The sequence below is a fragment of the Esox lucius genome, chromosome 2 (genome assembly GCF_011004845.1).
Source record: "Esox lucius isolate fEsoLuc1 chromosome 2, fEsoLuc1.pri, whole genome shotgun sequence".
In the NCBI taxonomy this organism is placed as follows: Eukaryota; Metazoa; Chordata; class Actinopteri; order Esociformes; family Esocidae; genus Esox; species Esox lucius.
In genome coordinates, this window is record NC_047570.1 from 39,467,610 (window position 1) to 39,495,051 (window position 27,442).

General features: G+C 45.7%; 1 protein-coding gene across 1 annotated transcript; it reads left to right on the forward strand.

The window, feature by feature from the left end:
• Positions 1–1,139: 1,139 nt before the first annotated feature.
• On the forward strand, positions 1,140–27,217 carry acad9 (acyl-CoA dehydrogenase family, member 9). The gene is made up of 17 exons (XM_010874497.4): positions 1,140–1,422; positions 4,603–4,696; positions 4,809–4,910; positions 5,372–5,478; positions 5,742–5,842; positions 10,502–10,580; positions 12,427–12,601; positions 13,349–13,422; positions 13,522–13,597; positions 13,874–14,064; positions 15,708–15,836; positions 16,400–16,479; positions 16,608–16,734; positions 18,244–18,321; positions 20,876–21,004; positions 21,799–21,871; positions 26,865–27,217. The coding sequence occupies exons 1-17, from the start codon at positions 1,249–1,251 to the stop codon at positions 26,963–26,965; spliced, it is 1,890 nt and encodes a 629-aa protein (XP_010872799.2). The 5' UTR covers positions 1,140–1,248; the 3' UTR covers positions 26,966–27,217.
• Positions 27,218–27,442: the final 225 nt, after the last annotated feature.

Here is a 27,442-nt window from a genome sequence, read left to right on the forward strand (position 1 = left end):
TGAACATTCTGATTACCAAATGATCCACCATTTACTGTAGCCTAAACAGGGATGTAAAATAAACCAAATGTGTATATTTTCGAAAGAACGCTTCTGGCAGGTTTATTTCGGTTCATGTATATTTGGTTGACTAACATTGCCCTCTAGTGGTATGATGAAGAATAAAAGGCCGTTTATCAATGCCAATTATGCTAAGAACGTACTTGTGTCCTTAAGAAGAACGTTCTTGCCAAGCGTCCCTGAGTGTATGGTTTCAAGAACGCGAGGACAGAGAACGCACCTATCTAGATTGAGACGCATGTGTACTTGGCTATTGCTCAATACCGTATTCTTTTCCTGCTCTCCTGACATCTTCAAATGAATTCTGGGATATCAGAAACATGCTCTCTGAACAAGTCACCAACCCATACATCCTCGATAAAAGAGGCGGATCATGTACACATCCGGATTTTCAGAATTACAAATGTATTTTCAGAATTACAAATGTAACAAGTTCATAAGAAACTGTTTACTTAACTACCAAACAAGCTCTCTCAAAAGAGATTATATTCCCAAAGACTTTGGTAAGGAGACAACAAGAAAGATTATATGTAAATATTTAAAATTCCCTGTCCCGCCAAAGATGAAATAAATGCTGTTTAAAATTATAAATAGGATTTATCCAACTAATGATTTCCTAAAACAGAGGTTTAAAATGGATGTAGGAAACAGTAGCTTTTCTGATAATGAACCCGAAGATTTGGGTTCATTATCAGAAAATTAATTTCTGATAATGAACAATTAATTATATAAAATTTGGTATTTTTCACAATGTAAACATTTCATACAATTAATTATATAAAATTTGGTATTTTTCACAATGTAAACATTTCATACATAAATGTCGTTTTTTTAAGATAAATCCTAACATTACTTATTGGATGAATGAGCTGAAACTTTTTTATAAGTCTTTATTATTGATTAATAACAAAAATGCAATGAAACTGGCTTCTTTTATAAACATTCTTTTTTGGATTGGAACCGAAATTGGGCCATGAAAGATTACGTAAAACGAGTTCACAAGAACACAATTACGGACAAAAACGGGGATTGATAAATGGCCAAAGTCAGCTGGTTCAATTATGAAACTCCCCACTTGCGTCATCAGTATGCGACAGAATGAGGTGAAAGGTATCCTATTCCAACACACTTGAATTCAAATTCTGAAGCAACCGAGGTAGTTCAGACTTGACAGTCTGTGCTAGGAAAATGAATATCAATAGACTTATGCTTTTATCTAAATCTGTTAAGTTTGGGAAGAGTTTATTGACATCCAACGCACGACATGCTGCTGAAGAAGTCACCTTACCCCACCGAACCTTCAAAACTTATGGAAGGAATCTTGCCTACGCCAAGGACCTGTTCCTTGGCAAATTAAACAAAGTAAGTGGCTGGCTATCTGTGTTGCAAAAATGCCAGTTGTCATTATAATTCTGTCGGACAGTTATTGCCAGACACCTGCTTCAGTACCTGAGCGGTAGATGACAAGAAATAAAACGTCATACCGGTTCTGCCATCTACCGCTCAGGTACAGAAGCATACGCCTAGGTATCGCTAAATTCCACTCAGTCAAAAATACTGGAGAATTATCTATTAACTAAGTAGCTGAGATCTTCTTGCAGTAACTAGCTAGCAATGAGTGAGACCTACTGGAAAAATATCACTCAACTCAACAATGACCGTAGATACCCAGCTGAAGTGGTTGCTTTGAAGGGAAGAGGATTATCATTGATGATGAGGAACTCTACTTTTTGAACATCCAGTCAACAGGACAAGCCCTTGTTTTATTGGTCTGGTGGTTTGGCAAAAAAGTAGTTGTATTTTGGTTGGCCTAAAGTAAAACCGCACACCAAGCACTTGAATGGACACCGAGAACAAAGTAAATTGTCCTCTGTGTCTCCTGACTCTGTGAAGGAAGAATTGACTGCATCACTGCTAGTGTTTGCAGGTTGTAGGTGTTAAGGGTTCAGGGCTGTCTTTTCAGGCACTTGGCAGAGTACCACCCAAGACATGCAACCAGTCTCCTCACAGTCCCCAAATCCAGGTGCACAGTGCTAAATACTCTAATGGCCACATGGAGCTCTGTTACATCAGGTTATTCAATCTAGCAGTAAAACCACATTTGGGATTCCTGAAGGGCACATTAGCCTAACGCTATGCCCGCAGCTTTCAAAATCGCTGTAAGCTCCCTTTCCAGCATATAATACTGAACCACCATATGCTTCCTTTCATGCATAGAACACAGTCCTGTGAATTCAGGATCACCATGCACTCCCATTTAAGCATAGAACAGTCAGAACTGTGAATTCAGTGCTTTCTGAAAACAACAATATTGAACATAAATAGTAAACTACTTCTGATCATATTGCTGCAAAGATGTCCTTTTCAAATAATGAAAATAACTGCATTATAATAGTCAAGCTACATTTATTGTCAAATATATCCTATAGAATTCTGGGCAATGGCATACTTACCAAAGACAAATGTAGCTAGTCTGATTGGCTTCCTCCATCCCTGCGATGCTTGTGCCCAACTACCCGGGTCTGCATGTCAAACTGACCCTGGTCAAGATGAAAAGAACCCCACTCCAAATATTCTGTGGCACCACTCCAAGTGATGCCACTCACCACAGATTCATAAGATCAAGAAAATATAGCATGCATTTATGTTTATATTGTGATTGTGTTTTAGTTTTTTTCACTTTCCTATATACCTATATTCTTGTTGGCGTAATGTTCATATATACTGGTGAAAAGCAAAATATTTTCCTCATCTTATGTGCTTTCACAACTTCCTGTTCTTGTACTGTCACTCAATTAGAAAGATTTGAAAGCATGCGTTAGACATGTCACACAGCGCAGCCCACTCGTGAAAGTGGTGCTGAACGCCCTTCAGTGAAATGACTTCCATGTAAATACACTGACTGCAGAAAGACAGTTTTGATACTGTAGGGTGGAAGTCATTTATTTCTGTCAGGGCATTTTGCACGAGGGGAAACTCAATGTGTTCTCAGCATAACCTCAGAAACCGGGTAAATAAATACATGCAGATGTTGGCTGGAGAATCCCACTCCCCTCGGGTGTGTATGTTTCAATCTGAGCTTCTTGGTTTATCAAACAGCTTGGTTGGATGTCATTAGGACGGGGCGGCCTCCTTGTGCCCTGCTGTTACGGGGCGGCCTCCTTGTGCCCTGCTGTTACGGGGCGGCCTCCTTGTGCCCTGCTGTTACGGGGCGGCCTCCTTGTGCCCTGCTGTTACGGGGCGGCCTCCTTGTGCTCTGTTGTTACGGGGCGGCCTCCTTGTGCCCTGCTGTTACGGGGCGGCCTCCTTGTGCCCTGCTGTTACGGGGCGGCCTCCTTGTGCTCTGTTGTTACGGGGCGGCCTCCTTGTGCCCTGCTGTTACGGGGCGGCCTCCTTGTGCCCTGCTGTTACGGGGCGGCCTCCTTGTGCCCTGCTGTTACGGGGCGGCCTCCTTGTGCCCTGCTGTTACGGGGCGGCCTCCTTGTGCTCTGTTGTTACGGGGCGGCCTCCTTGTGCCCTGCTGTTACGGGGCGGCCTCCTTGTGCCCTGCTGTTACGGGGCGGCCTCCTTGTGCTCTGTTGTTACGGGGCGGCCTCCTTGTGCCCTGCTGTTACGGGGCGGCCTCCTTGTGCTCTGTTGTTACGGGGCGGCCTCCTTGTGCCCTGCTGTTACGGGGCGGCCTCCTTGTGCCCTGCTGTTACGGGGCGGCCTCCTTGTGCCCTGCTGTTACGGGGCGGCCTCCTTGTGCCCTGCTGTTACGGGGCGGCCTCCTTGTGCTCTGTTGTTACGGGGCGGCCTCCTTGTGCTCTGTTGTTACGGGGCGGCCTCCTTGTGCCCTGCTGTTACGGGGCGGCCTCCTTGTGCCCTGCTGTTACGGGGCGGCCTCCTTGTGCCCTGCTGTTACGGGGCGGCCTCCTTGTGCCCTGCTGTTACGGGGCGGCCTCCTTGTGCCCTGCTGTTACGGGGCGGCCTCCTTGTGCCCTGCTGTTACGGGGCGGCCTCCTTGTGCCCTGCTGTTACGGGGCGGCCTCCTTGTGCCCTGCTGTTACGGGGCGGCCTCCTTGTGCTCTGTTGTTACGGGGCGGCCTCCTTGTGCCCTGCTGTTACGGGGCGGCCTCCTTGTGCCCTGCTGTTACGGGGCGGCCTCCTTGTGCCCTGCTGTTACGGGGCGGCCTCCTTGTGCTCTGTTGTTACGGGGCGGCCTCCTTGTGCCCTGCTGTTACGGGGCGGCCTCCTTGTGCTCTGCTGTTACGGGGCGGCCTCCTTGTGCCCTGCTGTTACGGGGCGGCCTCCTTGTGCCCTGCTGTTACGGGGCGGCCTCCTTGTGCCCTGCTGTTACGGGGCGGCCTCCTTTTGCTCTGTTGTAATAGATTGTTGTGTTAATGTTGGTATATTAAGCTGTACATAATTGTAATTATTTGTTTTATTTTGTATTCTGCTATTTTGTTATTCCTGTTTGGACAACAGGAAAAGTAGCTGCTACCTAGCCAGGTTTAATGGAAATCATAATGAAATACAGATTTTATATTATTTTGCTTCCAGGCTGAGTGCTTCCCATACCCAGAGATTAGTAATGAAGAGCTGGAGGAGATCAACTCATTTGTAGCTCCAGTGGAGAAATTTTTTGCAGAGGATGGTGAGACTGATTGTCCTTATACACTGCTTTTATAGAAGGCTCCCACCCACTGTGATTCTAGTTTATAAAAGACCATTCCAGTTTCACAGATAAGTATGTCCTTGTGTTTTAGTGGATTCCAAGCGTATCGACCATGAAGCCAAGATTCCTCCAGAGACTCTGAATGGACTGAAGGAACTGGGTCTGTTTGGGATTCAGGTCCCAGAGGAGTATGGTAAGATGCTTATCTATTGAATTATACTGGAGGAGGAACTATATCAGGACCAAGGTGAGGTATTTACGACTATATCAGAAAGTCTGAATATTAGGACTAAGGAGAGGTATTTAGAACTATGTCAGGCAGGTAATACAACTCTGCATATCTCACCTTACTACTTGTATCAGAACATTCTACGAGTATTTGTCAAATTCATCTTCAACAGGTGTCTACAAACAGCTAAATATTGCTTTTTCTCTAATTATGTAAAATAATATATGAAATATTAGAGTAAATCAAATCGAAGATTACAAAATTGTGGCTATTTACAATTATTGGGTCAGCATGCAGGGGTACAGCTCCTTTAGATTACACATAGAATATGCTTTCTAGAACTGTGTCAGAATGTGTGTTGACACCTGTTAACTGGGATTGGACAGGCATGAGCTAGGACTTACTAGTTACCCTGACTATTCCAGGTGGCCTTGGCCTGTCCAACACAATGTATGCCCGACTTGGAGAAATCATCTCTCTGGATGGTTCCATCGCTGTTACCCTAGCAGCTCACCAAGCCATAGGACTCAAGGTAGAATCCTGCACATGTGGCATTCATTTTCTTCTTATCAGACAGACAATTCTTCTTGTCCGGATGGCAAGCAATAATGATCAGATTATCGGTTGTAAAACTGTGATTTATGAAGTCACTGCACGCTGTGACTATGACGTGATGTATGAAGCCACTGCACGTTGTGACTATGACGTGATGTATGAAGTCACTGCACGCTGTGACTATGACGTGATGTGTGAAGCCACTGCACGCTGTGACTGACGTGTGTTGCTGTTTGTTAGGGCCTTCTAATAGCTGGAAGTGAGGAGCAGAAGGCAAAGTATCTTCCCAAGCTTGCATCAGGAGAACATGTGGCAGCCTTCTGTCTGACAGAACCCGGCAGGTACGTAACTGCTGGAACCACGCTGTGCAAACTCTGGATCGAACCTTTCGCATGTCAAGACAATGTATGCAGACACTCTGAACGAGACACATTCCTGTCTGCTAAATTATTTAAATGTAAATATAAAACCCCAAATGCAAAGATGTGCAAATAATTTAAACCCTATGTTCAATAAAATGTCAGATGTTGACACTGAAAAACGTGAAAAATATATACTCACTTGGAATTTGATTTCCAGCAACAAAAGAGGGACAGAAACAACAAAATACTGGAAAAGTTGTGGATAAAATAATTTACCTTGTGGAACATCTCACAACTAGTTAGATTAATTGGCAACAGGTAAGTAATATGATGGGGTATGAAGAGCACCCCAGAGAGGATGTGTCTGTCAGATGTAAAGATGGGGAGGGGTTCACCACTCTGAAAGACTGGACAGGCAAATATTGCAGCAATTTAAGAATAACATTTCTTAATGTAAAATTGCCAAGAGTTTGGGGATCTCATAATCTACAGTACATAATATCATTAAAAGATTCAGAGAATCCTAAGAATTCTCTGTATGCAATGGACAAGGCCAAAAACCAATATTGGATGGCCGTGATCTTCGGGCCCTCAGACGGCACTGCCTTAAATAGATGTATGAACAAGATCCAGAAATGCTGCCACCTTCTCTGGGCCCAAACTCATTTAACCAATTGAGGAAACAATCAATGTTAGAGTTTACATAGCTGGCCAAAAACGGAATTTGCATTATACCTTATGGGTTATGCACAGTGCCTTTGGAAATGGGTTTCTAAACCACTGCTTTCTACCTTAATATGATTGGGCTAAATCTCTACATTACCCTGTAAAAGTCTCAGATATTCAGTCATTCCAATGAATCCAATAACCCTTGATCTTCCAGAATCTGACTTTTTATCTGAACATAACCCAAAATCTACGTTCCTACTCTCACCTATGGTCATGAGCTTTGGGTCATGACCGAAAGGACAAGATCCCGGATACAGGCGGCCGAAATGAGCTTTCTCCGCAGGGTGGCTGGGCGATCCCTTAGAGATAGGGTGAGAAGCTCGGTCACCCGGGAGGAGCTCAGAGTAGAGCCGCTGCTCCTCCACATCGAGAGGGGTCAGCTGAGGTGGCTTGGGCATCTGTTTCGGATGCCTCCGGAACGCCTTCCTGGGAAGGTGTTCCGGTCCCGTCCCACCGGGAAGAGACCCCGGGGAAGACCTAGGACACGCTGGAGGGACTATGTCTCCCGGCTGGCCTGGGAACGCCTCGGTGTCCCCCCGGAAGAGCTGGAGGAAGTGTCTGGGGAGAGGGAAGTCTGGGCATCCCTGCTTAGACTGCTGCCCCCGCGACCCGGCCCCGGATTAAGCGGAAGATGATGCGATGCGATGCATAACCCAAAATCTTATGATGTGTTACCCTATTCTGTTATTTGTGTTTTATTCATGTTTTTTATTTGTTCAAAACTTTCTTGAAAAGGTTATTGACATTATTGTAAATAAAATTCAAGATATCAGTAGTTTTTCACACATACACACACACAATCTGCAATAGTCTGATGTTTTGCTCCACAACCATCCACATTGTCAAAATGTTGCAGAAACACCTGGCATGCGAATGCACATTCGCAATCGTGAACACCCGCATACAAATACGTTTTACCTACAGAAACGTAACCTGGGATTATTAGGGCCACCAGCAATGGATTTTCAAAACGCGAATTAGAGAAATGAACTGTGATTATACACCTGCCCTCTTATCTTAAATTTGGTGTTGTCAGCAGCCAATTATTTTTTCATCCAAAGAAAGCAGAATCACATGGCCTACCTGTTGATGTTGCTGCATCAAATGCAAATCATCATCCTTAGGCAGAGTGCTTCCCAACACACCTTTTCTCCTCAAATATCCTGATAAATTCCATATCATGTTTTATCTTGAAGGCAGCGCCATTTTACAGCTACAGGCCTATTGCATACCATTGTTCTGAGAAAGATTAGTCAATAGTAGATTACTTTTAATATAGGTCTAATATTATTGTAGATATACTCTGATTTACCATCCATCCAACCAGCCAAAAACCAGAAAATGAAACATCGGTCACTAATCTGGTTATGCGTGATGGTTATGATGATCACGCACACAACTGAGGCACACAAATAACAATGTTTTTAAAACATTAAATAAATACAAATCTAAAGATGCAACATGTCCATTTCTTTTTCAATTGAAGTAATCATACATACCGTGATGGTATGGGGCTACATTAGTGCACATGGTATGGGTGACTTGCACATCTGTGAAGGTACCATTAATGCTGAACAATATACAGATGTTTTGGAGCAACATATGCTGCCTTCCAAATTACATCTTTTTCAGGGAGGGCCTTGCCAAACCACATTGTGCACGTATTTCAACAGCATGGCTCTATAGTAAAAGAGTCCAGGTGCTAAACTGGCCTGCCTGCAGTCCAGACCTGTCACCCATTGAAAACATTTGGCACATTATGAAACAAAAAATACAACAAAGGAGACACCGAACTGTTGATCAGCTGAAATCTTATGTCGAGCAAGAATGGGAAAATATTTCACTTTCAAAACTACAGCAGTTGTATTGTTAAAAGAAGGAATGTTAAAAGAAGTGGTGATGCAACACAGTGGTAAACATGCCCCTGTCCCAAATTTTTTACAATGTGTTGCTGGCATCAAATTCCAAATGGGCATGCATGTTTCCAAAAACAATAACATTTCTCAATTTCAATATTTGATATGTTGTCTTTGTACTATTTTCAAGTAAATATGTAAATATTGGAAATAAATCATTGCATCCTGTTATTATTTGCATATTACGCTGCGTCCCAACTTTGTTCAGAACGGGGTTATACATTGTAAGCAGCGGCGTCCTTAGCCCTGGGTGACCGGGGTTAGAGTCCCGTATCTTTTATAAGTAGCCCCGGATCTCAAAGAAAGGCCCTGATCATTCATCTATAATCCTGATCGCGCATTATGATAATGTAGACGTGTAGGCCGCTAGCGTGTACATAGACATTTTCCGCATGTACTGGGGATATAAAATGTCTACACACCCCTGTTACAATGCCAGGTTTTTGTAATGTAAAAGAATGACACAAAGATAAATCATGTTAGAATTTTTCCACTTTTAATGTGACCTATAATGTGAACAATTTAATTGATTACATCAACAGGAGAACGCGTTGTGATTGACTTGAATTGTGTTTGCTGGGATATTCCTTTTCTAATCTATGGGATAATTTTGTTGAATTCGGTGACATAATTGGCAGTAGTCCGGCTGAATAGTCCGGCTGAATAGTTGGCAGTAGTCCGGCTGAATAGTTGGCAGTAGTCCGGCTGAATAGTTGGCAGTAGTCCGGCTGAATAGTTGGCAGTAGTCCGGCTGAAAAGTTGGCAGTAGTCCGGCTGAATAGTCTGGTTGAATAGTTGGCAGTAGTCCGGTTGAATAGTCTGGTTGAATAGTTGGCAGTAGTCCGGTTGAATAGTCTGGTTGAATAGTTGGCAGTAGTCCGGTTGAATAGTCTGGTTGAATAGTTGGAGTAGCCAGACTGATTTATCTGGCAGCCAAATTGAATGTCTGCTATTACAGTTACAGCTATAACAACAGACTTGCAATTTTTACTTGGTTCGTCTTAGGAAGGCGGTGTAGTGAAGGCATTGTCACAGTTTAATTACAGACAAACTTAGACATGTTCTTGTTATGGAAGGAAAAGCTAATTTGTTTGTCCATTAAAATAACATCTAATTGATTAGTGTAGACATTGTTAATGTTGTAAATGATATCGACAACCATCAGTCCTGTGTTCCAATGTCATGTTAAAAGGCTAATTAACCCTTTTTTTGTTAGCACCATTAAAAACTGTGCTGATTAAAGAAGCAATTGAACTGACCTTCTTTAGACTAGTTGAGTATCTGAAACGTCAGCATTTATGGGTTTGTTGATTACAGGCTCAAAACTGTCAGAAACAAAGAACTTTCTTCTGAGACTTGTCAGTCTATTCTTGTTCTGAGAAATTAAGGCTATTCGTTGTCAGGAATTGCCAAGTAACTGAAGATCTCATACAACATTGTATGCTACTCCCTTCACAGAACGGCACAAACTGGCTCTAAACAGAATAGAAAGAGGTGTGTGAGGCCCTGGTGCACAACTGTGCAAGAGGACAAGTACATTAGTGTGTCTAGTTTGAGAAACACGCCTCACAGGTCCTCAACTTCATTAAATAGTACCCTCAAAGCCAGTGTCATCGTCAACAGCGAAGAGGCGACACAAGGATGCTGGCCTTTTTTCCCCAATCTTCTGTTCACTTTCTGTTCTTTAGCCCATATAAATCTTTTCTTTATATCGGCCAGTCTGAGATATGGCTTTTACTTTGAAACTCTGCCTAGAGGGCCAGCATCCCAGAGTCCCCTCTTCATTGTTGACGTTGAGATTAGTGTTTTGCAGGAGAGAGGTGTATTCAGGGATCAATGGTATTCCATCACCATTGTCTCTGGCCTGGGAAAAAAGCATTATTCTAAATACATGAAGGCAACTCCAACAAAATAAAGAAGACCAGTTTTTTAATTAATCACTTAGTTATGTGATGTGGTCTCAATGTTGTCATGTGGAACCTGTATGTTTCAGTGGGAGCGATGCAGCCTCCATTCAGACCAAAGCCTCCCTTTCAGAAGACGGGAAAACATACCTGCTCAATGGGTCAAAGGTGAAGCAAAATATCCTCCTACCTGTGTTGTACTTATTGGTCAAAGTGGAACACAATGTCCTTTTACTTGTGTTTTTCCACATGGTCAAAGATTAACAATATCCTTCGACCGTTGTTTTACTGATTAGTGAAAGTGTAAATGCAAACTTTTACCTGTTTTAAGCCTAGTCCAGACGTACAGGTATTTTTTTTCATAACAGGGCATTTTTCTATGCGTTTTGGCCTTTTGTCAACACACAAACTGCGTTTTAAGTCACTGAAAATTGACCCTCTGAAACTCCTTCCAGGGTGAAGATATTCAGAAACTCAGTTTTCTGTGTTTACATGTAGACGGGGATTACTGAGATTTTGGCTTGTAACCCCGTTATCTCCTTTAATTACATCAGGCGATTTTGTGCAATGGTGGACGTAGCCAAAATAGTGTTGGTTTTAATCTTGCTACATCTTTACACACGCATGTACACAATGTACAGTTACTCTCCCACCATGTTGAGGAACTGAACTTTCAGAATGCGCTACATGTTTGATTTGGCATGCTCTTTGACAGGGCTTGACAGCGTGCTTTTGCTTTTCGTGTGGACAGAGATTTTAAACAGTTACAGCTTAAACAGTTTTAATAAAAAAGTTAGGTTTTACTCAGGTGTAAAAGTAAGCTGCTCAAGTATGGTCTTAAAAATAGTCCCGGGAAGTTACTCCAGTGTAGCAAGCAAGTTTATTTATACAGCACAATTCAAACATAGAAGCAATTCAATGTGCTTTACAGTGAAAAATAAACATACAAAATGCAATGGAATTAAAACCGATTATTACATTTACACAGAGTTTGTTCCCCTGATAGCACCAGAACTTGCATTAGGATTGGTAAAAGTTAGCAAAATACGCATTTAATAACAAAAAATAAATTAGAGAAATATATAAAAATACAGCATAATAAAAAAGAATAATAAAATAGAAATAGAATAAAACAAAATAAAACATCATAAAACCATAGGAAGCTATAAAAGCTGTACGATTGAACAGTGTGGTCAAGTTTAAGTGCTCAGACATAGGCACGTGAGAAGAGAAGTGTTTTTAACCTGGATTTAAAAATGTATACTTTGGTGCGTAGTCTTTTTAAGTAGTCCACAGAAGCTCATCCACTGTAGTTTTATAAAAAAAGTCCCCAGAAGTTACTTCTATATGGTCTCATAAATAGTCCAGGGGCAAGCTGCTCCGGTGTAGTCTTACAAATAGTCCAGGGGCAAGCTGCTCCGGTGTAGTCTTACAAATAGTCCAGGGGCAAGCTGCTCCGGTGTAGTCTTACAAATAGTCCAGGGGCAAGCTGCTCCGGTGTAGTCTTACAAATAGTCCAGGGGCAAGCTGCTCTAGTGTAGTCTTACAAATAGTCCAGGGGCAAGCTGCTCCGGTGTAGTCTTACAAATAGTCCAGGGGCAAGCTGCTCTAGTGTAGTCTTACAAATAGTCCAGGGGCAAGCTGCTCCAGTGTAGTCTTACAAATAGTCCAGGAAAGTCATTCCATTCAAACATTAGGCAGTTCAAGGTATGCCATTATTTAGCATTACTACATGTCTGCTGCATGGCAGTATGTGAACTTACTGGAACTAGGCGGTATACCTTCATGTTCTGCAAGTAGGAAATACATGTCATGTGGCGGAGACCCACACGAATAACAGAATTGTATCTCAGTTTCTTATTACAACTTCCCTTTCAAGGAGTCTCAGGTGCACATTGCATTTTTTGGAGGCTATTGGTGAACAAGAATATTATGCATGAGTTGATGTTCCTTGCTATTTTAGGATAAAACCTGTTGGATGGCGGCTAATCTGTCTTTGATGTCTTCTGCCCAGATCTGGATCTCTAATGGTGGATTTGCAGACGTGATGACAGTGTTTGCTCGTACAGAGGTAGTTGGAGAGGATGGAGTGAAGAAAGATAAAATCAGTGCCTTCATTGTAGAGCGAGCCTTCGGAGGGGTCACAAGCGGAAAACCTGAAGACAAACTGGGCATCAGAGGATCCAACAGTAAGCAAGAAAGCCATCTGAGCCTAGTAACCTTGTCTAAATGTATTTTAACAAGCCTGCAGCTGGGCAGATGATATGTTGTTCATTGCTATCTTTGTCTCTGTGTCTGTTGTCTCTTTGTGTCTGTTTTCTCAATGTCTCTGTCTGTTGTTCTGTCTCTGGGTTAGGGTTCATTCTGTCCCTGTCTGTTGTTCTATCTCTGGGCTAGGGATCATAATAATAAGTTTGAAAAACAACCTAGATTTTTTGTAAAGAACTAAACATGTACGGGAAGTTGCTACTAAAGCGCCCTAGCAACTATGAACTGCATTCTGGTTCCCACCAGAGGCTAATGAAGGTACTGACAAAATGTGTCTATGGGAAGTTGTGAGAGACCTTACCTCAAAGATGAGTAGGATGCGGCAGTCTCTGAGATAGCGTTCGTAGGGGTAGTTCTTAGTGTAGCCCAGCCCTCCCAGAACCTGCAATGCCTCACTCACACAGACCCAGCCGCCCTCTGAGCTGAATACCTGAAGACAAATAACATGGATGAAGGTACCAGCTGAAAACCCTTGCTGTAATGTGTCCGCACCGTCTCTACACTGTCTGTTATTCAGTCTCTGGGTTAGGGTTCATTATGTCTGTTGTTTTGTCTCTGGGTTAGGGATCATTCTGTCTGTTGTTCTGTCTCTGGGTTAGGGATCATTCTGTCTGTTGTTCTGTCTCTGGGTTAGATTAGGGTTCATTCTGTCTCTGTCTGTCCCCCAGCGTGTGAGGTATCCTTTGACAACTGTCCCGTCCCAGTGGAGAATGTGATCGGGGAAGTAGGAGGAGGCTTCAAGGTGATGTCACTACCTGTTTGTCCTCTGTTGTAGTTTGATACTCAATTCTACAGCAGAACCTTTATTAAAGTGACTGTCTTACCACCTGCCTTTTTCCAGGTTGCAATGAACATCCTCAATTCTGGCAGGTTCAGTATGGGCAGCGCTGGCGCTGGAATGATCAAAAAGCTAATTGGTAAGATAACAGCTGAAGGTGGAAAATGAGGGTGATTGTTGGGGTGATGAAGGGGGGGTGGTGATGGAGGAGGGTTGGGGGTGACGAGGAGGGTGGGGTGACGAGGAGGGTGGGGTGAGGAGGTGGGTGGTGTTCAGCGGGGGGGGGGGTTAGGTTGGGGGTGATGAAGGGGTGGTGGTGATGGAGGTGGGTTGGGGGTGACGAGGAGGGTGGGGTGAGGAGGAGGAGGAGGTGGGTGGTGGTGAGTACGGGGGTGATGTTTGTTTCTCTCTCCAGAGATGACCGCTGAGTACGCTGGCAGCAGAAGACAGTTTGGTAAACATCTCAGTGAGTTTGGGATGATCCAGGAGAAGTTTGCAGTGATGGCTCAGAATGCCTTTGTGATGGAGAGCATGGCGTACTTGACGGCTGGAATGATGGATAGACCAGGGCTCTCTGACTGTTCTCTGGAGGCTGCTATGGTCAAGGTACAGACACGCTACAATGCAGACACGTTAGTGAAACAACAGACATGTTATGGAACCTGCAGACACGGTGCGGACACTGTAGAGACGGTGCGGACACTGTGTAGTGACGGTGCTGACACTGTGTAGTGACGGTGCTGACACTGTGTAGAGACGGTGCGGACACTGTGTAGAGACGGTGCTGACACTGTGTAGTGACGGTGCTGACACTGTGTAGTGACGGTGCTGACACTGTGTAGTGACGGTGCTGACACTGTGTAGTGACGGTGCTGACACTGTGTAGAGACGGTGCGGACACTGTGTAGAGACGGTGCGGACACTGTGTAGAGACGGTGCGGACACTGTGTAGTGACGGTGCGGACACTGTGTAGTGACGGTGCGGACACTGTGTAGTGACGGTGCGGACACTGTGTAGTGACGGTGCGGACACTGTGTAGTGACGGTGCTGACACTGTGTAGTGACGGTGCTGACACTGTGTAGAGACGGTGCGGACACTGTAGAGACGGTGCGGACACTGTGTAGAGACGGTGCGGACACTGTGTAGTGACGGTGCGGACACTGTGTAGTGACGGTGCTGACACTGTGTAGTGACGGTGCTGACACTGTGTAGAGACGGTGCGGACACTGTGTAGAGACGGTGCGGACACTGTGTAGAGACGGTGCGGACACTGTGTAGTGACGGTGCTGACACTGTGTAGTGACGGTGCTGACACTGTGTAGTGACGGTGCTGACACTGTGTAGAGACGGTGCGGACACTGTGTAGAGACGGTGCGGACACTGTGTAGAGACGGTGCGGACACTGTGTAGAGACGGTGCGGACACTGTGTAGTGACGGTGCGGACACTGTGTAGAGACGGTGCGGACACTGTGTAGAGACGGTGCGGACACTGTGTAGAGACGGTGCGGACACTGTGTAGAGACGGTGCGGACACTGTGTAGAGACGGTGCGGACACTGTGTAGAGACGGTGCGGACACTGTGTAGTGACGGTGCGGACACTGTGTAGTGACGGTGCGGAATCTGTGTAGTGACGGTGCGGACACTGTGTAGAGACGGTGCGGACACTGTGTAGAGACGGTGCGGACACTGTGTAGAGACGGTGCGGACACTGTGTAGTGACGGTGCTGACACTGTGTAGAGACGGTGCGGACACTGTGTAGAGACGGTGCGGACACTGTGTAGAGACGGTGCGGACACTGTGTAGTGACGGTGCGGACACTGTGTAGTGACGGTGCGGACACTGTGTAGAGACGGTGCGGACACTGTGTAGAGACGGTGCGGACACTGTGTAGTGACGGTGCGGACACTGTGTAGTGACGGTGCGGACACTGTGTAGAGACGGTGCGGACACTGTGTAGAGACGGTGCGGACACTGTGTAGAGACGGTGCGGACACTGTGTAGTGACGGTGCGGACACTGTGTAGTGACGGTGCGGACACTGTGTAGAGACGGTGCGGACACTGTGTAGAGACGGTGCGGACACTGTGTAGTGACGGTGCGGACACTGTGTAGAGACGGTGCGGACACTGTGTAGAGACGGTGCGGACACTGTGTAGAGACGGTGCGGACACTGTGTAGAGACGGTGCGGACACATTACAGCAAGGGTTTTCAGCTGGTACCTTCATCCATGTTATTTGTCTTCAGGTATTCAGCTCAGAGGGCGGCTGGGTCTGTGTGAGTGAGGCATTGCAGGTTCTGGGAGGGCTGGGCTACACTAAGAACTACCCCTACGAACGCTATCTCAGAGACTGCCGCATCCTACTCATCTTTGAGGTAAGGTCTCTCACAACTTCCCATAGACACATTTTGTCAGTACCTTCATTAGCCTCTGGTGGGAACCAGAATGCAGTTCATAGTTGCTAGGGCGCTTTAGTAGCAACTTCCCGTACATGTTTAGTTCTTTACAAAAAATCTAGGTTGTTTTTCAAACTTATTATTATTTATTTTTTTAAATATGTCTGGCTCCCATTATGCTGCTGAGGCTTCTTCCAAGCCGATGGTCCCCTGTGGGGAAGAAGTGGCATCGGGCTGTTTCTTAGGCTGACCCTTTACAACATCATCAGCAGACTCTGATCACCTCTCCATCATAATAATATACCATCCTCCGATCACCTCTCCATCATAATAATATACCATCCTCCGATCACCTCTCCATCATCATAATATACTGTCCTCTACCACATATTCCCCAAAACAGCATGACTGTTATATTAACATTAACCCTGTCAATTTTTATAACTACCAGCTAAAATGATACTCTGAAGTGCCTTCTTCAAAGCTAGGTCTTAACCAAATCTATAATAAAACTATCAAATACTGTATCTTGTTCTCTTCAGGGGACCAATGAGATCCTGCGAATGTACATAGCTCTGACTGGGTTGCAGTATGCCGGGAAAGTGTTTACAGACAAAATCAAGTAAGGAGCTTCATATAGAAATGCATGGAGTAGATCATATATGACAGTCTGTCAAGTGCAATATGTCATTTATTTTACTGTACTTTTGTATTTCTGCCTGTTTGTGTATGTCTGTTTTGTCTAATCAGAAAAATGAAGAAGGGGAATGTGGGCGTGGTCTCTGAGATGCTCGGCAAGAGACTTGGAGAGATGTTCGGCAGGTCGAGGGATCTGGGACTCACTGGAACTGATGGAGTGGTGCATCCTGCTCTAGCAGTACGTACCCAATCAATCAGTCCATCAAGTGTATTTATAAAGCCCTTTTTACATCAGCGGATGTCACAAAGTGCTTTTACAAAACACCCGGCCTTAAACCCCAAGGAGCAAACAACAGTAGTGTTGAATTTCAGTGGCTAGGAAAAACTCCCTAAGAAGGCTGAATTTTAGGAAGAAACCTAGAGAGGACCCAGGCTCAGAAGGGTGACCAATCCTTTTCTGGCTGTACCAGGTGAACATATTAAGAGTAAAAATTGTAATAATAAATCCAGAGTCTATTTAAATTTAGACCAGGTCAGAAGCATGACCAGATGGACAAGGACAGGGACAACATGGGGGAAGGGGGAGGTGTCAGCACAGTGGCAGCTGAAATCGTCAGGTATGGTCTTGATCTGCAACACAACCAGGAGGTCTTTGGACAGGTAGAGCAACGGGTCTTTCAAGCCAGGTACTGGTGTGGGCCAAGACTCCAAAGTTTAAAACGGCAGGAGACAGGGAACATTTAGAAAATGCATTCCTTAGATCTACAAGGATTTCTAGTGGAGAAGGAGAACTGACCCTACTCCCCAGCACAATAATATAGCAGCATAAGACCTTGGGGCTGAGATGGGGGGGTCCAGTGACACTGTGGTCCTATCCTGGGGAGGCCCCGGACCGGGCCCAACAGGCAGGAAATCAATCCAGCCACATTGCCGAGCATCAACCAAAGGGACCCCCACCAACCACAACCACCCTGATTTTGACTGACAGGGTACCATCCAAGACTGACAAAACTGAATCCGCTGACTGACATTTGCTGCCCAGAGTTATGAAATGTGTTATTTCAGAATGATATCAATATAACCTCATCTCAGAGAAACATTTCAGAATATCAATATAACCTCATCTCAGAGAAACATTTCAGAATGATATCAATATAACCTCATCTCAGAGAAACATTTCAGAATGATATCAATATAACCTCATCTCAGAGAAACATTTCAGAATGATATCAATATAACCTCATCTCAGAGAAACATTTCAGAATGATATCAATATAACCTCATCTCAGAGAAACATTTCAGAATGATATCAATATAACCTCATCTCAGAGAAACATTTCAGAATGATATCAATATAACCTCATCTCAGAGAAACATTTCAGAATGATATCAATATAACCATCTCAGAGAAACATTTCAGAATGATATCAATATAACCTCATCTCAGAGAAACATTTCAGAATGATATCAATATAACCTCATCTCAGAGAAACATTTGATATTAAAGCTGTTTTAAGGCACCCATTTGTGTGGTTTGGAAGAGTCATCATCCCCTGAGCTATGGACTGGTCATGTCCTTGCTAGATTGCAGACTAGCACACTGTTTTTTGGTGTAGGATAGGAGATCTGCTAGCAAGCTACAAGCTATGAACATCAGTATGTATTTCAGGTCATATGACATGATGGTGGGAGTGGTCTAATCTATTAATTCATAGATCCGTTTTCCATTGTCTCCATTTTCTCCCAGGACAGCGCTAAGAAACTGGAGCAGAACGTGGTTCATTTTGGTTCCACAGTGGAGAGTCTGCTCTACAGATATGGAAAGGTACCTTAACGCGTCATCCGGGTTGTCAGTTAATGCCTTCATTCGGTATTAACGCGTTATATGTTCATCTGCGTACATTGATCTTCTGTCTGCATTATCAACACATGATCTTTCTGCACACTTACAACAGCACAGCCACGACCTTCTAAGTGATGAACACAAAATGGTTACAGTTGCTTTTTCCATTACGTTGCTCAAGCAGATGCCTCCAAACCCATTGAAAGGTTAGACAGTGACCCTAGACATGGCAGTTAGCTTTTAGGGCCAAAACGTGGACGTTTCTGCCGGACCGCGTAAGCAGAGCCGGCAAAGAAAAGCCAATGTTTTGTCCTGAGTGAGTCAGTGACTGACTGACTGAGTAGCCCTTGTTAAATAACTTGGTGGTTAGAGATGCGGACCTGCAACCAATAGGTCCCACGTTCGACTCTTGTAACAAAGTACAACCTTCAGTAGCTGCATTATAGTAAGCCTAAAATAAACATCTTCACAGTTCTATCGCAACTATTTCTGGTGGATTTTCGAAAGGACGCATCTGTGCATGCTTTTTGGGGTAATATAGGCTAGATCAAAACCCCTTGGACAGTAAAAGAGTTTGGGGTTTCCACTATTTTCTCCTCTTTTCAAAAGTCAGTTATTGTCACCTATATTGAAGGTTGCATTAATGTAATTCACGAATGAAAAACTAGTAAGCCTATTACTGGCTAATAAGCTGTTAAAGCCGTACGTTTCATAGATGCTGTTTGTGGTGGAGGTAAACTTCATAAGAAACTTTCATCAGTTTAACACAATGCTTAATGGTGTCTAGCAAAATATTCAAATTTGATGTGATGTTACTATGTGACAAAATCTAGTTTCTAGTTGCTATACCGGCACTTGGCAAACGTATATCCCCATGGTGTAGTGGTAAAAGACATTGCTGCTCACATGGGAGATCTGGGTTCAAATCCAGTGAGGGTAACAACATTTATTGCTTTTAATTAAGGGCCGGCGGCACAAGACTTGCCTGGTTCCTTTTATGATTTAACTAGCCAAGTCGTTCCACAAATTGAAATCCATTTGACAGGCCTTTAATTAGCTGAAGATTAGTTAAAAAGACTTCAAAACAAACAGGAACTGCAGTTGGCTGTCGCACGGGCGTGGCCGAGAATCACTGGGGAAGATACCCAGTGTCTGGTGGGGTCAAAGGGTCAGTTATTGCATGCAAAGGATATGTAACCAAATACTAAACATGTTCATTTGGACATTATAATAATCTCTGTGTAAAGGTTGATTATTGCCATATTATTTATATTGTTGATATGTAAAGGATCATTATAGTCTTATTTCTACTGTTACGTGGAGGTTTGTTATTCTCCTGTATGTGTATGTATGAAATGAGGTGTTCTAACTGAAGAGCTTGTAAACATTTAGGAATGATATGTTTGAAATTCCTCTGGAGAATGTGGTGAACAGGGTTTCTATAGTGACCGTTGAAGTAATTGCTAAGTGGTTGAGACAGACATATACAGGCAGGGTAGAGTCCATTGGGGACCTTCTTTAAACTCTCTCACTTCCTGTTCCTGCTACACTACAGCGAGATGACATCATATTCATCTGCTTAGCAGCTGCAGGCACAACACACACACACACTGACACCCCCACACGATACACACACACTACACAAGAACAGACACGCACTGACTCCCCCACACACTACACAAGAAACACACACGACCATGCTCCCAGAACCTGCTTCCTCTCTCACCCTGGCACATCTGTTCCTAGGTAGTGTTCTGTGAACGGTCCATACTGTTGTAATCAGGCCTTAGTGGAGAACCAATAGAAGATTGGAAATCTTCAGATTCCTCTACCCGCCCTCCTCTGTCCTCCTCTCCACTCCTGTCCTCCTCTCCTCTCTGCTGTCTTCTTTGCTATCCAAATATTCCTCTGCTTTTCATCCTCCCCCTTCTCCTCCCCCTCCTCTCTACCTCCCACTCTCTGCGTCTCTCCTCCTGTGACGTCTCCCCAGCTCAGATGTGGGATATGATTCCCTGTGAAGTCCTTTTTCTTGGAAAGCTTCATGCTTAATTTGTCATAATGTAGACTAAATCTCTTTATAGCAGACAATCATTTGACATTATAAAAGACCTCTGTGGCCTAGTAAGTCTGCTATGGCGATGTGTGTTTTCTCCGGACATTTTCCTTTAAAAGAGTTTACATTCTGGGGATCTCTCTGCCTGTGCGTCTCTGTGTCTGTCTGTCTGTGCGTCTCTGTGTCTGTCTGTCTGTGCGTCTCTGTGTCTCTCTGTCTGTGCGTCTCTGTGTCTCTCTGTCTGTGCGTCTCTGTGTCTCTCTGTCTGTGCGTCTCTGTGTCTCTCTGTCTGTGCGTCTCTGTGTCTCTCTGTCTGTGCGTCTCTGTGTCTCTCTGTCTGTGCGTCTCTGTGTCTCTCTGTCTGTGCGTCTCTGTGTCTCTGTGCGTGTCTGTGCGCGTCTGTGCGCGTCTGTGGGCGTCTGTGCGTCTCTGTGTCTCTGCGTATGTCTGTCTGTGAGTAACTATTTTTCTATGTCCCTCCAGACAATAGTGGACGAGCAACTGATTCTGAAGCGTGTTGCTGATATTCTAATCAACCTGTATGCCATGACTGCTGTCCTATCACGATCCAGCCGTTCCATCTCAATAGGCCTCAGGAACCACGACCACGAGGTAGTGATCTAACATCTTTTAATAAAATGTAGCATACCGCCATTCATTTATTACAATGTGGGAGGGCTATAAAGACCTTGGATGAACAGAGAAACTCTTTCAGAGCTAGCCCGGAAAGACCCTGTGCTCCAAAATACCAAATATTATAGTATAATGCAGACCGACGTCTGGACAAGTTAGAGTGTAATGCAGACTGACGTCTGGACAAGTTAGAGTGTAATGCAGACTGACGTCTGGACAAGTTAGAGTGTAATGCAGACTGACCTCTGGACATGTCCCAACGTCTGAGACAACAGGAAGGGACTGTAGAGCCATGCTGTACTGTACAGGAACTTTAGTGTTCATGTGGATCTGATTGTTGCTCTCGTTTTATGTGTGGTGGCTATCCCTCTGCCTAGCTGGTTTTTGTTTACCTCTTCGAATCGTTGAACAATAAACATGATTTAAATCAGGTTCTAACGTAGTAGTACAGTGTTTTATAACTCAATGCTTCTTTGTGTATTAACAGTTTAATGTGATCATGTGTTTTTTTCTATTGAGTGAAGTGTATTCACTACTAATGGGTTGTGTGGTTATTCCAGCTAATCATCTTAAAAGGAATGCATGAACAGTTAGTAACTCTGGAACGTCTGCTAAATGACTAACATGTGTGTAAACTTTTTTTCTATATCTAATTTTTTTTGTAGCCTGATATACTGATACTGTGTTCTGGACTGTGTTCTTTGATTTTAGGTTTAAGGATGTGTTGTATTCTGTTCTATGTACTAAGGCTGTGCTGTGTTCTGCTGTTCTAGGTGCTGCTGGCTAACACATTCTGTACCGACGCATTCTTCAAAAACAACTACTGGATGACTCAGCTGCAGAAAAGTGAGTGAACACAGAAAAAAGGAGAACACAAAACAATATGAGTAGACCATGTAACACAAGTCAGTTGAACACTAAATGTACTCTGTAGACTATGGAGCACATACTGGAGAACACAGGAGGCTAATTGGTTGCAGTCTAGCAGAGTTTTACAGTGTCTCAGTGCAGAAGAGTTGCTTTGTTGCTGAAAAACCTGTGACCTCAATACGCAGCCACCAGCCACAGTATGCCGTGAGATCACAGTAATAATATATTAGCATTCACCAGCCACAGCATGCTGTAATACCACAGTATTAACATATTAGCAGTCGTCAGCCACAGCATGCCGTGAGATCACAGTATTAGCATGTTAGTATTAGTCAGCCGCAGTGTACCATGATATCACCTGAAAGTTGAACATCATCATCATCATCTTCTTCCGCTTCATCCGGGGCCGGGTCGCGGGGGCAGCAGTCTAAGCAGGGATGCCCAGACTTCCCTCTCCCCAGACACTTCCTCCAGCTCTTCCGGGGGGACACCGAGGCGTTCCCAGGCCAGCCGGGAGACATAGTCCCTCCAGCGTGTCCTAGGTCTTCCCCGGGGTCTCCTCCCGGTGGGACGGGACCGGAACACCTTCCCAGGAAGGCGTTCCGGAGGCATCCGAAACAGATGCCCAAGCCACCTCAGCTGACCCCTCTCGATGTGGAGGAGCAGCGGCTCTACTCCGAGCTCCTCCCGGGTGACCGAGCTTCTCACCCTATCTCTAAGGGAACGCCCAGCCACCCTGCGGAGAAAGCTCATTTCGGCCGCCTGTATCCGGGATCTTGTCCTTTCGGTCATGACCCAAAGCTCATGACCATAGGTGAGAGTAGGAACGTAGATTGACCGGTAAATCTAGAGCTTCGCCTTGCGGCTCAGCTCTTTCTTCACCACGACAGACCGATACATCGACCGCATTACTGCAGAAGCTGCACCGATCCGTCTGTCAATCTCCCGTTCCATCCTTCCTTCACTCGTGAACAAGACCCCTAGATACTTAAACTCCTCCACTTGAGGCAGGCACTCTCCACCAACCTGAAGTGAGCAAGCCACCCTTTTCCGACTGAGGACCATGGCCTCAGATTTGGAGATACTGATTCTCATCCCCACCGCTTCACACTCGGCTGCAAACCGTCCCAGCGCATGCTGAAGGTCCTGGTTTGAAGAGGCCAACACGACAACATCATCCGCAAAGAGCAGAGACGAAATCGTGTGGTCCCCAAACCTGACACCCTCCGGCCCCTGGCTGCGCCTAGAAATTCTGTCCATAAAAATTATGAACAGACCCGGTGACAAAGGGCAGCCCTGCCGGAGTCCAACATGCACTGGGAACAAGTCTGACTTACTGCCGGCAATGCGGACCAAGCTCCTGCTTCGGTCGTACAGGGACCTGACAGCCCTTAGCAAAGGACCCAGGACCCCATATTCCCGAAGCACTCTCCACAGGATGCCGCGAGGGACACAGTCGAATGCCTTCTCCAAATCCACAAAACACATGTGGATTGGTTGGGCAAACTCCCATGAACCCTCCAACACCCCGTAGAGGGTATAGAGCTGGTCCAGTGTTCCACGGCCCGGACGAAAACCACACTGTTCCTCCTGAATCCGGGGTTCTACTATCGGCCGTATTCTCCTCTCCAGAACCCTGGCATAGACTTTCCCGGGGAGGCTGAGAAGTGTGATCCCCCTGTAGTTGGAACACACCCTCCGGTCCCCCTTCTTAAAAAGAGGGACCACCACCCCGGTCTGCCATCCCAAAGGCACTGTCCCCGACCGCCACGCGATGTTGCACAGGCGTGTCAACCAAGACAGCCCCACAACATCCAGAGACTTGAGGTACTCAGGGCGGATCTCATCCACCCCCGGTGCCTTGCCACCGAGGAGTTTCTTGACCACCTCTGTGACTTCAGCCCGGGTGATGGACGAGTCCACCTCTGAGCCCTCATCCTCTGCTTCCTCAATGGAAGATGTGACGGCGGGATTGAGGAGATCCTCGAAGTACTCCTTCCACCGCCCGACGACATCCCCAGTTGAGGTCAACAGCTGGCCACCTCTACTGTAAACAGCGTTGGTAGGGCACTGTTTCCCTCTCCTGAGGCGCCGGACGGTTTGCCAGAATCTCTTCGAGGCCAGCCGATAGTCCTTTTCCATGGCCTCACCGAACTCCTCCCAGGCCCGAGTTTTTGCCTCCACAACCACCCGGGCTGCAGTCCGCTTGGCCTGTCGGTACCCGTCAGCTGCCTCAGGAGTCCCACAAGCCAACCAGGCCTGATAGGACTCCTTCTTCAGCTTGACGGCATCCCTTACTTCCGGTGTCCACCACCGGGTTCGGGGATTGCCGCCTCGACAGGCACCGGAGACCTTACGTCCACAGCTCCGAACGGCCGCTTCGACAATGGCGGTGGAGAACATGGTCCACTCGGACTCAATATCTCCAGCCTCCCTCGGGATCCAGGCGAAGCTCTGTCGGAGGTGGGAGTTAAAGATCTCTCTGACAGGAGACTCGGCCAGACGTTCCCAGCAGACCCTTACAGTACGCTTGGGCCTGCCGAGTCTGTCCAGCTTCCTCCCCCGCCATCGGATCCAGCTCACCACCAGGTGGTGATCAGTTGACAGCTCCGCCCCTCTCTTCACCCGAGTGTCCAAGACATACGGCCGCAGGTCAGATGAAACGACAACAAAGTCGATCATCGACCTGCGGCCTAGGGTGTCCTGGTGCCATGTGCACTGATGGACACCCTTATTCCTGAACATGGTGTTCGTTATGGACAAACTGTGACTAGCACAGAAGTCCAATAACTGAACACCACTCGGGTTCAGATCAGGGGGGCCGTTCCTCCCAATCACACCCCTCCAGGTGTCACTGTCGTTGCCCACGTGGGCGTAGAAGTCCCCCAGTAGAACGATAGAGTCCCCACTTGGAGCACTTTCCAGCACCCCTCCCAGAGACTCCAAGAAGGTCGGGTACTCTGCACTGCCGTTCGGCCCATAGGCACAAACAACAGTGAGAGACCTATCCCCGACCCGAAGGCGCAGGGAAACGACCCTCTCGTTCACCGGGGTAAACTCCAACACATGGCGGCAGAGCTGGGGAGCTATAAGAAAACCCACACCAGCCCGCCGCCTCTCACCATGGGCAACTCCAGAGTGGTGCAGAGTCCATCCTCTCTCAAGGAGTGTGGTTCCAGAGCCCAAGCCGTGCGTAGAGGTGATTCCGACTACCTCCAGTCGGAACCTCTCAACCTCACGCACTATCTCAGGCTCCTTCCCCGCCAGCGAGGTGACGTTCCACGTCCCTAGAGCTAGTTTCCGTGTCCAGGGATCGGGTTGCCTAGGCCCCTGCCTTCGACTGCCGCCCGATCCTCTACGCACCGACCCCTTATGGTCCCTCCTGTGGGTGGTGAGCCCACGGGAAGGAAAGTTGAACAAAGGCCATAAATTTGGGTAGTAAGGGTTTTAATAAAAAAAAAAATATATATATATATATATATATATACACACACACACACACACACACACACACACACACACACACTGCTCAAAAAAATTAAGGGAACACGTAATCATCACAGTACAACACCAAGTCAATGAAACTTCAGGGACATCAATCTGTCCAGTTAGGAAGCATAAGCGATTGTGAATCAGTGTCATCTGTTTTGGTGCAAATTAAAGTGACAACAGCTGTACTGGAGAGACAACCCCTAAAATGGGAATGATTTTGCAGGTGGTGGCCACAGACAATGATGTCTCTCTATACTTCCTGATTGGTTTTGCTAGTGTCCTTGTCATTACTGGTAGCGTGAGGCGGTACCTGCAGCCCATTCAGGTGGCACGGGTAGTCCAGCTCCTCCAGGATGGCACATCCATACGTGCCGTCACAATGAGTTTTGCTATGTCTCCCAGTAGTTTCAAGAGCAAAGAAGAGATACCAGGAGACAGGCCATTACACAAGGAGAGCTACCAGTGTGCATGTTTCTGACCAAACTGTCAGAAACCCACCCCATGAGAGTGGCATGTGAGCATTCTGCTCTGCACTGCATTTGCCTTGACTGTACATCTGCACATTAGACTTATAATATACTTTATAATTGTAAATAACTTGAGAATATTCTGCCCTCTTCTATTTGCACTTCTGGTAAGATCCTAACTGCATTTCGTTGTACTGTACTTGTACTGTTATAGTTGAATCTAATCTATTCTAATGAGGGCCCAACGTCTTCTAGTGGGACCTGTGCTCACAGCACTGCTCCGTGCAGCTCCATTTACATTTGCCAGAGGACACCAGAATTGTCAGGTTCGCCACTGGTGCACTGTTCTCTTCACATCATCCAGCATGACCGGTTTGGCGGTGGGTCAGTGATGGTCTGGGGAGGCATATCCTTGGAGGGTTACACAGACCTCCACGTGCTAGACAACTGTACCCTGACTGCTGTTAGGTACCGGGATGAAATCCTCAGACCCATCATCAGACCTTACGCTGGTGCAGTGGGCCCTGGGTTCCTCCTGGTGCAGGACAATGCCCGGCCTCATGCGCTTTACGTTCCCACGACCTGAATCCAATTGAGAACCTCTTTAATACGTTATGTGTTTGTGCATCCAACGCCACCAAGTAGTGCCACAGAGCTTACTGATGCCCTGATCCAGGTCTGGGAGGAGATCCCCCAGGACACCATGCGCTGTCTCATCAGGAACATGCCCAGACATTAATGGGAGTGCATACAGGCATGTGGGGGCTGTACAGATTACTGACTCACAATATGAGTTGCTGTGATGAAATTCACACAAGCTGGAACAGCCTGTGATTACAATTGTTTTATTAGATTTTCGGTGTGAGTTTGAATCCAGCCCTCAACCAGTTGGTGATTTTTGTATATGAATAATGTATAGTTTCATCATGCATAATTTGTATGTGTCTGGGTGTGTTGTGAGAAGACAGTAATGTAGAATGTCAACTAAGGAGTGGTTCTATTGATTACAGATTCCCTCGAGAACCAAGATGAGAACATCAAGAAGATTGCCCGACAGGTTCTTGAGAAGAGGTCCTATATCTGTTCCCATCCTTTGGACAGAACCTTCTAAAGGAATAGTACTTCAACGGAACTCTGACTGGACGTGTCAGTGGTGCATTATTACCTTTGGGCTGGAGCCCTGTGTTAACCTATCTGCCTGGCTTCATGTTGTGGGCTGCCAGTCTTGCTTCTCAAGTTCCATAAATTGCTGGTGTGCAGTTGCCTGGACCTGTGTGTTGTGTGTTAACACTAGGACCGCCAAATGCCTACGGAATTGGCGTTTGAATTTTCAGTTAAAATAAAACTGCCATTTTGAAAGCTACACCCTCCTCCTTCTAAGACTTTTCCTAAATAGGCGTATATTACATTGTTCTGTTGTCAGAATTATTAACTCACAATCGGAACTATTTAGAGACTATTTACCAGTTTTTTTACCTTGTTGTCCATCTTAATCCGACAACAGCCCACAGCACTTAGTATTGGTACTCAGGCGCTAATCGCCCCTCACTGAATGCATGACAATGAATAAATACGAGATACTCCCAGA

What these genes read in the sequence shown, in the direction of transcription:
- acad9 (XM_010874497.4), top strand. Translation starts at nt 1,249, where the DNA reads ATGAATATCAATAGACTTATGCTTTTATCTAAATCTGTTAAGTTTGGG. An exon ending in ACCAAGCCATAGGACTCAAG is followed by an intron (nt 5,479 to 5,741) that starts GTAGAATCCTGC and finishes GCTGTTTGTTAG; the next exon opens with GGCCTTCTAATAGCTGGAAG. An exon ending in ACCTGCTCAATGGGTCAAAG is followed by an intron (nt 10,581 to 12,426) that starts GTGAAGCAAAAT and finishes TCTTCTGCCCAG; the next exon opens with ATCTGGATCTCTAATGGTGG.